Below are 16,960 nucleotides of genomic sequence, written 5' to 3'. Positions count from 1 at the left end.
CGTTATGACACCAGAGTCAATTAAGGTTTGGATTTTGTTTTTGAGTCCAAAGCAAATCTCGGTGGGATGAAGAACCCTTCTGTGGTACGCACAGTAGTTTGGATCCGTAATCCTTTTAGCTCCCTCCTGATATTTAATAGGTGGTAGCTCGATTTTGTCATTGGCGAGGAGGTATTTCAAGATGACTGGAGCTTCATCATCTTCGAAGGAATAGTCCTTTTGAAACCTCGGATCGGGAGTCGCGTTCCCAGTGATTGCAGATGTCATCGGTCGGCTTCTCTCAGCTTTCTTTCTTTTAAGAAAGTGTTCAACTTGTTCGCCACGTAGCTTTAACTCTTTCTAAGTTTTGGATGGTACGACCCCCAGAGCTTCCAGGACATCGATGGAGAGATTATTATGGCATGTTTGCAGGATGAACTCCTCTGTAACAGGATCTCTACAATTCATTGCTTTGTTACGGAAGCGCTTGACAAAATTATCAACTGACTCTCCGTCTTTTTGCTTCTCATCTAGAAGGGTTCCGATCGACACTTCGGTGTCATCATTGAAGAAATTATTGAGGAACAAACTTTCCATGTCATCCCAACAATTGATGCTCCCTGGCTTGAGACGTTGGTACCAATCGAAGGCGGGCCCACGAAGGGTGCCAACGAATGACCGGACCATTAAAGCCTCGTTTCCAGAAATCATGCCCAAATGAGACTTGAAATAAATCAAGTGCTGAGTAGGCGAGTTTTTTCCGTCAAACGGTGTGAAGTTAATTAGATTAAACTTTGCCAGGTACGGTATTGAATCCCATTCTCTTGGATAGGGACATGGAATACTCATCTTTTTCACTTCTTGAGCCGTCATCAAAGCATTGACTTTGTTTTCAAGCTCTTTCATTTTCTCGTCATCGTCTATGTCTTCATTCGAAGGACGTTGAGGAGAATGAGTTAGGCCACCCCCTGTAAGAGGTGCCATTAAACCACCCCCAATATCGTTATTGGGAGGGTGCGTTAAACCACCCCCAACGTTATTGCTGTTGAGAGGTGTATCAGCCATAATGACTTCTGTCATCTGCAATATTTTGAGTGCGGCGGCTGGATTCAGCTCGCTGACTGGACTCAGGAAGTTGAGACCGTTAAGCTAGCAATTCTTTCATTTGTTGAATATCCAACTCCATCTCTGTCTTCATCTCAGCTCTAATTTCTTCACGTTGTTTGGCTAGAGCTTCTTGAAGGATTTGAGCAAACTGATCAGGGGTGATTGTGAGCACTTCTCTGGTTTGCCCCGTGCTAGACATTGTATCATCAGAAGCAATGACTGAACAAGTGTCTGAAAGTTCATCCTCTGAGGATATTCCTTCATGCATTCTCTTGTAATCCCTGCGTCTGATGGCTCCTAATTGGAGTCGAGATATCCTTTGAGCAATTCTTGGATTGACTTTTCCTCTCGGGGAAAAGTCGGGATTTGAGTCACTTGAATGCCGCTTAGACTTTCTTTTATCAACCATGTTGATGGTGACTTCAGGGAATTCGTCATCTTGGACAGCTGATCTTTTCTTGTGAAAATGTCTCGGCTTAGGCTTTGACATTTTGGTGAAAAGACTGTGGAATACCGAGGCTCTTTGCGGGACGGCCTCTCGTTTGGAGTAGTCACATTCCGACGGTACTGCTCTAATGAGTCGCATACAGAAACAATGAGAGCTCATTTCTCGGACAATCCTCTTTCGAGTTTTGTTCACAACCCCAACTTGATAGTATGACTCATCAGTATGATTACTGGAGAATCCTATCGTTTGTTGGTATGACCTCTCAGGTATAACGATGTCATTTGGTGAATGCGTCTTCTTCTGGGGGTGTAAAACCTTGTTGGCATTCTCAGGACAAATTATCGTTGCCTTTGAGCGATCCAAGGTTATGTCAGGAGTCACACGTTTAGAACCACTCCCTTGCGGGTGCGGAGTCTTAACGGGCTCCAAATGCTGATTTTGCACAACTCCAGACTTCGGAATCCAAACTTTGTATAATTTTGGTGGTTCTTTGGCCACCGTTTTCTTCTTTCCTTCTCGTCTTTGTTGTAAAAGAGCACGGGCACGAGCGGTGTTTGCCATACGCTTTTGTATGCGTTCTTTGAGGGTCGAACGGGCCCTTTTGACAAGAGTCCATTCCTCCGACGTAAGTTTTGCTGAGATGTGAGTGATTTGACGTTGAGGCGACTGAACCACTTGATGTTTCCTCGATTCTAAGTCCGCATAGTAACGAACTCCATCGGTTTGTTCCAAGGCCTTAGCCAATTGACGAGCGCGGCGTTGGCGTCGCCTCTGACGAGCCCTATTCGTCAGAGTTGGCGAACTTCGATCGAATGACTCCTTAATTAGGGTGGAATCATTATGAGCAGAGTTTCCGGCTTTGGGGGTCACCGGGATAATGTTGCGAGGCAAGGCCTCAACAACGATTGGGCGAGAGTCTTCACTTTTAGCCTTCTTTGGCGTATAAGCCTTCTTCAAAGATGAGATCCTCTTGTACTTGCGAGATAATAAAGATCTTGAAGAGGATGATGAGAGATATTCTTCAAACTTGGTTTGGTCAAACTCGTATTCGACCGTGGTATACAAATATAAGTTAGTGTCATTTAAAATCACCAAGTTTGCAGGCCATCAAGTGTTTTCGTCAAAAATTGGTTTTGTTGAGGAATTCATTATATCTTCAGTCGATTACAACAAATTCAAAGGAATAGTCTTTTTATAAGACCTTTTCTACACAACAAAGCAAAAATTACAACTTTTGAGAAAATAACACAAAAAAAATCGTCTATCGATTCTTGTTTTGTGGGACTTTGCCTGTGCCGGGAACGCTTTGGTTCGTGGACCGCTGAATCACAGATCGTGAATGGGGCTTTATGATTCTTCCTTCGTTTATCGAAGTGAGAATTTAAAACGATATCTTATCAAAGTAAGATAGTCGTTCTTCTTGAAATCAAGTCAAAGCTCGAATCTCAAGGGAATCCAAGAATAATAGCGTCTGCTCTCTCTCTGCTATGAATTGCTCGAAAATATACGATCCTCGTCAAAAATGATCTCAGGGGGGTATTTATAGCCCCTAGGACAAACAGTGCTTCCGAGACAGTGTTTACTGTCTCGGCGGTCGAGACAGCAAAGACTGTCTCAGGTTCCGAGACAGTAACCTGTCTCGGGTTCCGAGACAGCGTAAATAATCGTCTCAGAAATCCTCAACCGGCCTAGCCAGTTTTCTTGTAACTGTCTTCCCCTGTTTTACAACTCCGTTATTTTGGCAGTTATCAACGTGATTCTCGCCCACCAGACGTTTCCCACGTTCTTGAACAGTTGGTGGCCACGTGTCGGCAGTTACAAAATGGTTTCTGACTCTCTTTGAGAGCTGTCTCGTGGGCGAGACAGAGAATGCTGTCTCGCATGGCGAGACAGAGAATACTGTCTCGCCTGCGAGACAGTAACAACTGTCTCGCCTGGCGAGACAGGAATGCTGTCTCGCATGGGCGAAGACATGAAGATACTGTCGTCGCTGCGCCGACAGTAAGGACTGTCTCGCGTGCGAGACAGTAAAGACTGTCTCGTGTGCGAGACAGCCCATACTTGTGTTCTTCTGCCTTTTTTGGATGATATCCTTTTTTAGCTGTATTCGGATATCTTTCAGCATTTTTTTGACGCCTACAAACATGAGCATAAGACTTTTCGCCTTTTTATCTTTGGACTTCCACTGTTCAAACCCTTTCTTTTCTTCAGATGTAGATTTATCAGTAAGGGTTGGAGCAGTGGTTTCGATTATATCATCAATATTGTCATGAATAAGAGCATACCCTATTTTTCTATGCCACATATCATAATTACTGCCATTAAATTTGTCAATTTTCCCTAGTTCTGATAGAACGAGTTTACTAGCCATTCGGTAGAGAACTAAAACTAAATTCAATTTTAAATATATATAAGGTTGATATTTTGACAATTATAAAAAAAATAAAGTTAGATAAATTAAAAAATTAAGATGAACCTGATTCTTCCGAGTTGATGAAAGAGACTCCAATTTACGCGAGATTGTCACTTAGCGGTGTTGATTGGATAATTAGTCGTCTGACTGGATTTTGAAGAAGGTCCACCGTGTTAAGAATCAAACTCAATGGGAATCTTGATTTTCTCCTCACGCTCAGCAACTACAAGGGCCTTTTTTTTAAGGATAGAAGAGGCTCTGACTTTAACAAATGAAAGTGGGTTGTTGAATGAACGTGGGCCTTGTGACTGGGCCTGGTTTTAATTCAACAAATAAAGATGGATGGGCTTTGAGTATGTGGGCTGAGTGAAGGCTGAGTTCACTTGATACTTGAAGAGGAGGGCACCACGTTGGGTGATCTTACAGAGCAGCGGAAAAAAATTCCAGAACCTAGGTCGTCGCCGCCCACGCAGGGTCTCAGCTTCAAGATTGGATGGAGGTTGTCGTCTCTGCGGGTGATCGAGGTCGTCGTCGGTGGAAGCAACAGAGTCGCCGATCGATCGAAATCGCAACAGAGTCGTCGTCGATCGATTGTTGCCGCGGCAGAGTTGTCGAGGTGGCTGATTGACGCAGAGCTCGAAGGGGGCGGCGATGAGATCGACCCGCTCTGATACCAGTGATCGAAATCAAAAAAGAAGAATAGATTTTGAGGGGGGTTCCGCTAATGGGTAAGGGTTTTTCACTTTCCTTTTTGTTATCTCTCTCAAGGAGATTTCTCCTCAATTTATAGGGGCTGAACCCACTAACTCCACCCCCCAGATCCGCCCCAATGAGAGATTTTCTCTCAACAACCCTTCCACGTTTTCACGTTCCACAGTTCTCTCTACTGAGAATTGTTGATTTGGTCATCTTAGACCAGGTCAAGCTAACAATAGTAGCTTCTTTTTACCCTCAATAGTAAGCTTAACTTATCGTTCAATTTAATTACATGACGGGCTTGTTTTCAGCCTTGAAATAAATTTCTCATGTGTAATTTGGCATGTTATAAAAATACAGAAAAAATAATTACTCTATTAAAATTTTGCGATGTTATAAAAATACAAAAAAAAAAGTACTCTATTAAAATTTTAGAAAGGGTTTTTCACAGGAATTAGTAAGTCAATGTCAAAGAGGAATCATAAAATACACAAAGGGAAAGACAAGGGAAACGTCAGCCTGGGCAATTTGCCGATAACAAGAGCACTAGGAAAGTTGCAAATTTAACTGTTCGATTCAAGATTATATACATATTTTTAAGTATCAAAGTCTCCCCTCTAATAACATAAAAGAGAAGAACACATCTAACTATTCGATAGCAAAATCTTCATAGGTTACAAAATCGTCCAATAAACATCAACTAATTGCTGCATTCAGCATAACCCTGCAAAAACAAAAAGGTTATCATAAACATTATGATAACACACAAGATTACCCAAAACATCAATGATAAAATCATAGTTGATAGCATTTTCATTTGTAGGTATTTTCCTCAATGTAGAGTCACCGAGAAATTTCAATGCAGAAACGTTTACAGTGCAAATTGCTCAGAAGTTTGAAGGTAAACGGAGTACAATATGTTTACACAATGACCAAACGGTTCAAGAATTAACCTACAAGCATGACACTTAGCCAAGGTTGCATTTAGGATCCTCCGTTCTATCTTTTCCTTGCGAATTTTAATCGCCAACAATTGAAATTAGCATCTCGTATATTAAATTGAACATTAGCCTATATAAGGATAAAATCAATTTCCCATCAAATTTTTATAGTTTTTTTTTTTAGATACCACCTTAAGAACAAGGTCATGATACGGGAACCACATTCAATTTCAATTTATACATAAACCACCTTTAAAGTGGGCTTGTGCTCCAATCAACCACCTCCAAGTCAAATTTTAAATAAAAAACCAAAAAATAAGCTTTAAAAATTCACGTTCTAAGGGACGTGGCTTGCATCCTAACAAGACCTAAACATTAACAAAATGAGTCACATGATTGGATTGTGAGGTTTTTAAAGGTATTTTCGGATTTTTGAGGTAAATTTTGAGTGGGGAGGTGGTTAATTACAACACAACCCCACTGAAAAGGTGGTTTATGTACAAAATGAAATTGAAAGGTCACTTCCATATAATCACCCTAACTTTAAGGTGGTTTCCTAGGATAAAATACATTCGTGTAACTACAACATCAACATCTGTTGTTCCTGTTCTACTGTAATGATAAAATTTTCAGTAGTTTCATGTTAATTGTGTTTCTACAACTCCTATTCATCTAAGGTTACATAGATTCAGTAGGAAGTCGCCATAACAATATGGGGAATAAGCGTGCTGTTCTGTGCTAATCCTCTATGAAAGTTAACTTGTAACTGATATAAGTTATGACTAATCAACAAGTTAATTAAACAAAAGAATGAAGAAAAGAATTGCTTAAATGGGTACATGTAGTGACAGATTTAACAGGAAAGAAAAAGGATGCACTGAGCTTAAAGAATATAACCTTCAGAAAGCGAAGTGATCAACTTCTTCGTTTTCACCTTCATCTTCGTCCTCATCCTCCTCAGAAAACCGCAAGCCATCAATCTCTTCTTCCTCTTCATCCTCTTCATCCATCATATCACCAGTTGGCTGCTTGTCCTTCAAACCGGTGTTCAGTACCACCGTTTGCCCTTTAGTTTTCTCCATATCCTTGCGCAACTTATCCATGCTCTCTTTTCTACGCTCTGCTTCCAGTCTCTCCTTCTCAGCCCGTCTCTTATCAAGATCAGCTCTAATAAAAATACAATAAACAATCATATGCTTGTGATTTTAATTGGAAAAAGGTTAACAAGGTACAAAAAAACAGAAATGGAATTGGTATATACTTGTAGTTTTCCATGTATTCTTTAGCACTCGCTTCTATAGCATTAAAGAACGCTTCCATTCCAACACCAGAAACTGCTGAAACACCCACAGAGCGAAGATTTTTATAAAACTCATCAAGTACAAGTGACAGACTTCTTGTTAAAGTTGCTGTGTATGATGAATCAGAGTCCAATGTAGATTGGAATGCTTCAAAATCTTCCATCCACTGTTTCCAGAAAAATAAACATCAGTCTTTTCTCTATGGCGCAGTCAAAACCAAAAAGCCAAGGAAAGAAAGACGACAAGCAAATGGGCAAAGGCATGAACTTGCTTGAACCAGCATCCAGTAAGAAACATTTATGAAATTGCTTGAATCAGCATCCAATAAGAAACATCAAATGTCCATATGATGAACACAATATTGATGTATTTGCACTTATATAGCATCAGATATAGAAGAGACCAAATCTAAATTGGAATAAAAAATAATCTTACAGTAGAAACCAATTGTTTGCAGAAGTTTCACCAGCTAGACAGTGACTGCAGTAGTTAGTAGGGATTTAAGCAATGTAAGTGGGGGAGAAAATCACACATTTCTTTTATCTCATTCAAAAATCATATATGTACTAATGTTACAAACTTACAAAGGTGCTAAGAGGGCGTAGGCACATGCCTTGTATCAAATTCCTTTTGTAGTCTCCTAAACTGTTAGAACTGTGACTTTGGAAACTACTAAACTATTCTTTACCTCAAACAATGAAGCAGCTAATTGCCTCCCTTTTATAAACTAAACAGACCATGTATTCTGTATAAATTTACATCATACACATTTAGTACTTGGAGCTCATTTTGCAGCAACCCTGCTTCTCATAATAATAGTCCATAACCATGTTCCACCCCCATCTCAGCATAAGAAATGATGGTTTGTATGCACATTATCAACAACCAGCCCAAGGAGCTGACAGATCAAAACCAAGCAATTTATGGCTTTGCTCCAACAAATCTGATGTCCAAGTCGTGTTTATAGCAAAGCACTGACATTTTCTTTCCCACTTTAATTTTATGGTTAATGTCTTCAAATGTTTGGCAGTACCATAGCCTCCAACGAAAAAATATAGCGAGCCCCAGGAACATCTCTTACACCATATTCCTCTTTGATATTCTTCACCACAAAAGCTTGTACTGCCAAACTAACTACAAAAGGCTTTATAGATTTTAAATTCTAATATTGGCCTACTTTCCAATGCTCAAACATTTAAAAGCAAGTCAATTATTGATGCAGTATACATCAACATTAATAGCGTATAAACAGATAAAACTTTTGGACACACAATGCTCCATGACATGTGATGCATACTGATTCACCATTGCAATTCCTGCACAGGTTAAAAAAACACACGAACAATCCAAAAAGAAATAGTAAGAGCAATAATGATGATGACTTCCCATGCTTTACAGGCAAGGAGTGATATATACCGCTGCACTACAAATGCTCTTTACCTTTTTCGAGTTTTCTTAGTGCTTTCAGAAATATCTAAAGATGTCTTGCAAAGATAAGCTATGCTCAAGCTATCATGAGAATTTCAAGCCAACTTTGGGCATGTATACCACAGTGATATAAACAACACTGCTTAGAATTGTCACTGTACTTAAGGTGATTAAAGGGCTGTTATTCTTCACCATCTAAACAGTCGAGAACTTTCATATCATACCAATAGGTGTCTTTCAATTTTTAACAGGTTTAGCTTATGATGTATTAGTAATCCTCGGTTTTACCATTTTTACCTAGCAAAAGTTCAATCAAATCATGCACATTTTATGGAATTCACCCGTCCACCCACACCCACCCCCCCCCCCCCAAACTCCCCCCCCCCTAAAAATAAATAAATAAATAAATAAAGCCTCAAGAAAAACCCGAACATCCCACACACCACCACCAGAAATAAATTTCCCTGCACACTTCTCTTAGGAATTTCTAATACAACATTTCATCACATTTAGAAACATAGGCTTCCATTAAACTTTTATTTGATCATCAAAGCCAAGATGCCTGCTAATTTTGGGTGTTCTTGTTATTTCTCACCTCATTGAGATGATTATTTCACTTCTAAAAAAATAAAAGCATACTGAGAATTCCATATAGGATAGAAGTCACCATGCTATATGAATATTCTTATAATTAATACTGACCTTCCAGCTCAAATAGGCAATCGAGAAGGATATTCATCGATGCATAGAGTGTTTAGTATCATTTTCAATAGGATTTTATTATTTTAATCAATATCTGTGAGTATGTTGAGGCAAAGAAATAATAAGTAGAATAGATGATGAGCTACAGGGATGTGCTGAATGAGCAAACACGGTTAGCATTCAGAACATAGCTCTGGGCGTCTAATGCCCTCAATACATAATCAAATGATGAAACCTTTACGTAAATTTGTAACTTCCATAGCATTAGTGAATACTAATTGAACCAGCAAACAAATTCCACCACTTCATCGACTCAGTCACTCAAAGTAGATTTCCAATTAAAGAAAAAAAAATCTAAGACCATAGACCAGAAATACTAAAGTTACAGAGAGCACTGTACGGATAGGCAGCAAGAAATACTGAAAATAAGCCAGGAACAAACTAGAAGCCTATGAGTTTGTAGCTCATCGAACACTGGTTCATCAAATTTAACTTAAACATGTCAAACAATTGAGTCAAGAAAAAAGAATCCAAAACCTTGCTTTGAAGAAACGACATATTTAAAAAAAAAATGTTTAACATATGTAACCATGAAACCTGTCCTATTTGCAAATTTATCATTGTTATAAATAACAGTAAATAGCGGTAAATAATAGCATTAGCGAACCCTTCTCGCTACGTTATCGCTCAATAGCGGTGACATACTACAGAATATGCGCTTTCCGCTCACAAAACCGGCCAATAGTGCACCATAGCGACAAATAGCGTACGACTGCGGGCAAAATCTGCTTTTTGACCGATATTTAAAAGCGGTTTGAGGTGTAGTTTTTCAAAATTAAACCCGACCTACAACCACTGCATCCCGCGATTTCTGGCGTATTATCGCTACCTCCCACAGCCTCCGGCACCTCACTCAGTACTTCCTCTCATCTCCTCTCGCCGTGAGCTCCTACTGCAGTCCTCTCACCGCTCAGCTCATCTTCTCGAAGACGATGACTCTTTGATTCTTTCTCTAGTCATCTTCGTATTATATGACAATTACATGTCTATTTTATGTTTAGGATCTCTTTAAATCGTCAAATATGTACTTTTAGATTTTCTAAATTTTTCTATAATTTTTTTAAATATGTATACATATCTAAATTAGACTGCTATTTGACTTTGCGCTTTTTACCGCTATTTTGTCGCAATAGCCCCAAATAGTCTTAGTGATGCCTCACCGCTATGCGACGCTATCCACTATCAATAACCTTGATATTTACCCCCCAGCTAACCATTATCTACATCAGCCCTACATCTCTGAGACTCTTTCTCTCTACCCCAGCCAAAACAAGGGCTTTTTTAAGGGGGGATGCGGGCTCCATAATGATAAAGATTTTCTAAATTTTTCTATAATTTTTTTAAATATTTATACATATCTAAATTAGACTGCTATTTGACTTTGCGCTTTTTACCGCTATTTTGTCGCAATAGCCCCAAATAGTCTTAGTGATGCCTCACCGCTATGCGACGCTATCCACTATCAATAACCTTGATATTTACCCCCCAGCTAACCATTATCTACATCAGCCCTACATCTCTGAGACTCTTTCTCTCTACCCCAGCCAAAACAAGGGCTTTTTTAAGGGGGGATGCGGGCTCCATAATGATAAAGATTTTCTAAATTTTTCTATAATTTTTTTAAATATTTATACATATCTAAATTAGACTGCTATTTGACTTTGCGCTTTTTACCGCTATTTTGTCGCAATAGCCCCAAATAGTCTTAGTGATGCCTCACCGCTATGCGACGCTATCCACTATCAATAACCTTGATATTTACCCCCCAGCTAACCATTATCTACATCAGCCCTACATCTCTGAGACTCTTTCTCTCTACCCCAGCCAAAACAAGGGCTTTTTTAAGGGGGGATGCGGGCTCCATAATGATAAAGATTAATGGATTCTTGGTCGTGTGTTGATTTAATTATGCTTTTGGCCTGGATTCTTTCTGCTTTGATAAATGTTCGGGCTTCTCCTGAAAGTTTTTGTTGGTATTTGTGGTGCACTTAGGATTTTTATGGTTAGCAATCACCATGGTAATTCAACTAGAAATCCCCTCGTCAGCCACGCGCTCCAAGAAGTTTTCTCAGAACAAGAGCAAAAGTAAAAAGACAGAAATTACTCCACTTCAGCTACCCCCTAAAAAATAAAACTCTATGCTCATTAAACTCCCCAACTCTTCCGCTTCAACTCTAACAATATTACCAGCTAACCAGCCTACTCCAATAAACACTCATTAACTTCCACATTAACTACTTACAGAGCTACATGACCTCAAAGTTTTGATCTTTCTAACCTTGTGCCCCCTAATAGCTTATCTCACCTTCTCCACTCATTTACTATCACAAATCTAAATCCTAGATATACCCCCAAATATTCTTAACAAAACAGCCTCAATGTTTCTGGCTAATCCACGATTATAAACCAGATAGTTTGAAGCACTAAACATAGGATATTTATGACACTCTTACTATCTGAAACAAACAAATCAATATAACTAAATTGTTTATTGTTTCTTTCATATTAAAAACATAGGATATTCTTGGCACTCTTACTATCTGAAACAAACATAAATTACTCCACTTCAGCTAACCCCCCCTCCAAAAAAAAAAAAAACTCTATGCTCATTAAACTCCCCAACTCTTCCGCTTCAACTCTAACAATATTACTAGCTAACCAGCCTACTCTAATAAACACTCATTAACTTCCACATTAACTACTTACAGAGCTACATGACCTCAAAGTTCTGATCTTTCAGACCTTGTGCCCCCTAATAGCTTATCTCACCTTCTCCACTCATTTACTATCACAAATCTAAATCCTAGATATGGCCCCAAATATTCTTAACAAAACAGCCTCAATGTTTCTGGCTAATCCACGATTATAAACCAGATAGTTTGAAGCACTAAACATATGATATTTATGACACTCTTACTATCTGAAACAAACAAATCAATATAACTAAATTGTTTATTGTTTCTTTCTAAACTGTTTATTGTTTCTTTTATATTAAAAGAAGAGACGTTGTTGACTACATATTGGGAAAAAGCTGCACCAAATGAAGGTAACTAAAATATGTCAAAAGTAGAAATTATTTTTCCCCCTTCATTGTGGCATTTACAATCAGAAAAAAATATAAGAAAAGTTGTGGCATATATTGATTTCAAATTTAAAAGCCTATTCTATATGCCTAATGAAGTTTTTATTTTATTTTATTCAGGTAACCAACAAATGAGAGTCCATGAAAATTCAAGATTCAATCTATCATCCAATTACAGTGTTCTCACTCCTCAGCCCTACACCTTCATTCCCCAAATTCTTGTAATGCTACAGCAAACCTGGCACATGATTTATCTATGCAAGACATATCAAACAATTGTTTATTTATCTGCAACCTTCAAGCCTTTTCCGCAGCAACTATAGTCAGAGTTATAAAGTGAACATGATTGTTCTATTATTCCCACATCCAGTACAAGTATATACTTCATAAGTATACATCAAACAATTGTCCATTTGTCGGCAACCATCAAGCCATTTTTCCAACTATTGTAGTCAATGTTATAAAGCTGATATAATTGTTCTATTATTGCCACATCCATTATAAGTATATCCTTCTGTTAATGCATCTCATGACTTAATACTTTATTGCCACATCCATTATAAGTATATCCTTCTGTTAATGCATCTCATGACTTAATACTATGTTCTCTTTCAGATTTCTAGATTGAACTAAGTATATCCTTCTGTTAATGCATCTCATGACTTAATACTATGTTCTCTTTCAGATTTCTAGATTGAACTGAAATGCAAGGCTACCTTCAGTTCAGCCATATGTTTCTTCGTTATACAAAGTCCACAATGTCCTTTTTTATTCTGTGCCATTTAAAACATGACTAGGGCAGCCAAAATGCTTCCTTGAATATATACAACTAATTGATTCTAAACATAGTTTCCAAAGCACACCCAGGCTTTACTTTAGTCAAAGAACTTTCTCTCATCAAAGTATATAAAGACATATTCTTTTCTCCTTTTTTTTAGATGATATAGATTCATATTCATGTTGGGTAGTTATTGAATGAATGAGATGTAAACTAAAAATGAAGCATAAGGAACTACGCCATCTGTGCTGAAAAAGCTGGTTCCCGTTGATATTAACAAATCAAACTGAGAAACTCATAATTCTTGCTGCCAATAACACTGGCATGTGTCATTAGTCATTCAGTCAAACATGTGACAGATAAGTTCAATTACAATTTCCGTATGTTTCTTCTTTAACACTTGACATGTAACATTAAATGGTTATTCAATGTGTTTATACACTCGTCATTTAGATCCACAAAGACCAAACAGTTATTTTTTTCATCATTTTTTTGAATAATTCTGCGAAAGAAAAGTATCACATATAGTGCACTAAATACTTCAAATAAAAATTTGCAAATGCAGTCTAGAAAACATGCTTATCATGTCGATTGTGAAGAAAGAAAATTCACTTAACTGAAAAGGCATTATAGAAGCACAAAGAGAGGCTAATTCATGTTCAATTACCTCTATTGCAAACTCATGCTTCGTCACATCAACCTTGTTAAATGTAAGAACCAAAGGCAGTCTTGTCTTGTAGAGTATGCTACATCCATAGAGCATGTTGCTCATGAAAGTTACCGGATTTCCAGATCTAGGTGTATCCACAACATACGCTATGACTGTAGGAAACGTCGAAGCAAAAGCTTCCATGATAATTGCTCCAGAAGCTGACCAAGTGAATATCTCAATCTGACCAGGGGTGTCCACCAAAACATAGTCTAATTCATCTGCTCGCCTTTCAATAAGTGAAACCACCTGAATCAAACAAAACCAACTTTATATTAACTGCAGATCAAAACAAAAATAGCAACATTGCATGTTAGCATTATATACCTCATCAAACTTTGTAGCAAATAGGTTCAAACACGTGAGAATTCCCCCATTGGGGCCCAGACCGTACTCCTTCATCACTTGCTTGTACCGAACCGTGTCTCTGATATCGATATTAGCACCAAATGGAAGTGTCATGACTGCCGGGTCAAGGTTAAGGACATAACCCCTAATGCCTGAGGACTGAGTATGGCAAACCAAGCGATGAAGAAAGGTAGTCTTCCCACTCCCTGTGTATAATCCCACTGGTTTAGACTAGAACCAAACAAATGTATTCAATAGCTAATAGTTCAAGAACATCATCGCATGCCTGCCATTCCCACGACAATGATGATCACCGGCTTCTTCTTGAAGCTCGAAGAGGAGGATTCGGAAATGTTCAGCTTCTCTATAGACTCCAAAACCTCCTCTTTCTCTTTGCCCTTTCCATTTACCTAATAAATAAGCCATTAACAACCTTGAAAAGAGATGCCCATCTGAATTTTTTTATAAAAATCACGGGGCAACAAAAAAATTTTAAAAAAAATCAAAATTTGTACTCCATTTGAAGTGGGCTTCTCTAATTCCATTTGCATCGGGTTGCTTGAGTTGCGTTCCGGATCAATATCCATTGCCCACACTGAAATAACTCTTAAAAGATCAATAAACAATAATATAAAAAAAAACAAATAGGATTTATTGATTTGAAGTTCCCAGATGAGACTATTTAGTTACAGGTTAGGGTTTTTTGAGGTAGTAAAACCTACGGGCGTGAAGCAAATAATGGGAAAAAAGCTAGGGTTTTGAGAAGAGGACACTTACCCTTTACTTTCTCTTTGTGAATCTTTCCCTCGAAACTTTCCTCTTTCTTCACCTTTTCTTTTCTCTCTCTCGCGTGAGAAGAGAAGCAGGTGTTAAATGAGTGGGTTTGGGTATTAAATGGGTGGCATATTTTGCCCATTTACCCATTTATGACTCATTTAATATTTACTAAATGGGCGGGTTTTTGCCCACCCATTTAATAAATATATATATATATATAATACTTTTGTGGTGTTTTTTATAAACTTTTAGGGGGCTTTTTGTAAACTATTGGGGGTTTTCTTGTAAACTTTTTGGTTTTTTTTGCAAACATTTTGGGGGCTCTTTGCAAACTTTTTGGGATTGACAAGTAACATGAGGTCTTCAAACTGATAAAAGAAAAATTATCTCCCCAACTTTTCAAAAAGGAAATATTCCCAAAAAAACATCCTAAAGGCGTAAAGAAATGTAATATTGCGATATATATTGTTGGACCATTTGCTTTCTACTCATCTTTCAGAAAAGAAAACAATCTTTCACGGGTTTATATACTAGAAATGGTTGGTTTCCTTCTTTATGTTTATGTTTGCACTAGTAAATGAGTAGAATAATCTTCGAAGGATATTAACATCCAATACTAAGGTAGCTCCATGCACTTTGATCACAAATTAATAATTTATCATAAACGATAAACATACAAATTCCTACAAACATAAAGATTAGCTATCTAATGAATTTGGATATACAAAAATTGGTTGAGAACAAATGATATAAGATCTCACTAATGTAACCTGATGCTCTTGAAGTAAAGCATCTCCAACAAAAGAAAATAATTGAGTCTAACCAAGAGCTAATGAGCTTTAAATAGAGACTAGGTTGCATAAAATTTGAAAATGGGTTGATGTCATATGGTTTGAAAGTCCCTATTGAATTTGAGGGTAATAATTTCATATTATAATACCGGTGACTTGATAGTATTACCATTGTTTTACCATTCGTGTTTCACATGCATATATGCTATAGGGTTTATGATATATTAACAAATAGATATCAGAAGAATCTTCAACAATGTAAGCTAATATTTGCGCATTAAACTATATTGCATCTCTTTGTTATTTAGTTCTTTAGGCTCTTATAAAGTCATCTCCTAGTTTATTCTTCCATTGAAAAAAAATATCAGTGAGCAAGTTGGTCCTTTCTTCATTTACGACATAATAGCTTCCCCTCTCACTGTGGCTCTATTCTAGAATCAGCACATCACACCAGCTGTTCACGCTCCTTTTTCATTAAAAATATTAGTAAATTAACTATGCCTTACAATGTTTTTTCATCAATATATATACTAACTAAAATCTTGTAGATAATAGCATTTTAATTTCTTTTGTATTAGGTAAAGAAACTCTGTAAGAAGTTTGGCATGAGTTACGGTGGTTTAAATCCATTGAATTATCCCAATTTTTTATGATCTTGCTCAATTTGTAGGTAATTAACTAATGTAAAACTTCTAAAACTTTGTTTTTTCATTGATGAATTAACTGATCACTCTACCCTTTCTACTACGTAAATTTGGAAATAAAAATAATCTTATATATAAGCATATTTGAATATAGCTAATCACACAAAAATAGTCCAAAAAAAAGCATACACTATATTGTAGTAAATTAAGAAACAAAAGAACAAACATATTTAAAAAAACGCAAAAAAAAATCTTATACACAGAAAATTTCACATCAAAGGAACGGTCAAATTTTTAGGGGAAAACCTAGATCCGAGATTACGATATGCGTATTTAAAATTTAGATAGCAAATTTTGACTGAATTTTATCGAAAGATTTGAGATTGGGATTCACCTGAGAGAAAGATTGTTATCGCAGGAAGCGGCGGCGACTTCAGCGGAAGAAGTGATGCCGGGCGGAGGCGGGGGTTCGAGAGGCGGTTGAGGAGGAGGCGGAGGAGGAGGGATTGGGGTCGGGATGATGAGGAGCTCAGCTGAGAGAAAGATTGGGGTTTTAGGGTTTTGGTTTTGGGAAAACGTGTGGGAAAATGGGGGAATAGAAAACGCCCATTTCAGTACTCATTTTCGTATATAGTTTAAAAAAAATGAATCTGTGTCTGATTAGACTTATTTATTTTTAAATGTGTAAGCTTTCCATGAGCTAAATAATGGACCGACCAAGGGGATTAATGGGTATTGGCAAAAATTGTGTTTTAA

The 16,960-nt window shown here is 37.6% G+C and overlaps 1 protein-coding gene across 1 annotated transcript; it reads right to left on the bottom strand.

The window, feature by feature from the left end:
* On the bottom strand, nt 5,143–16,832 carry LOC109849202 (GPN-loop GTPase 1). Its single transcript, XM_020419019.1, has 8 exons — nt 16,599–16,832; nt 14,508–14,587; nt 14,279–14,402; nt 13,972–14,198; nt 13,603–13,893; nt 6,846–7,051; nt 6,482–6,751; nt 5,143–5,367 (listed from the first exon to the last, which is right to left on the bottom strand). The coding sequence occupies exons 2-7, from the start codon at nt 14,577–14,579 to the stop codon at nt 6,484–6,486; spliced, it is 1,188 nt and encodes a 395-aa protein (XP_020274608.1). The 5' UTR covers nt 14,580–14,587; nt 16,599–16,832; the 3' UTR covers nt 5,143–5,367; nt 6,482–6,483.

Source organism: Asparagus officinalis, chromosome 7, assembly GCF_001876935.1.
Source record: "Asparagus officinalis chromosome 7, Aspof.V1, whole genome shotgun sequence".
NCBI lineage: Eukaryota > Viridiplantae > Streptophyta > Magnoliopsida > Asparagales > Asparagaceae > Asparagus > Asparagus officinalis.
This window is presented reverse-complemented; position numbering and strand designations above follow the sequence as displayed.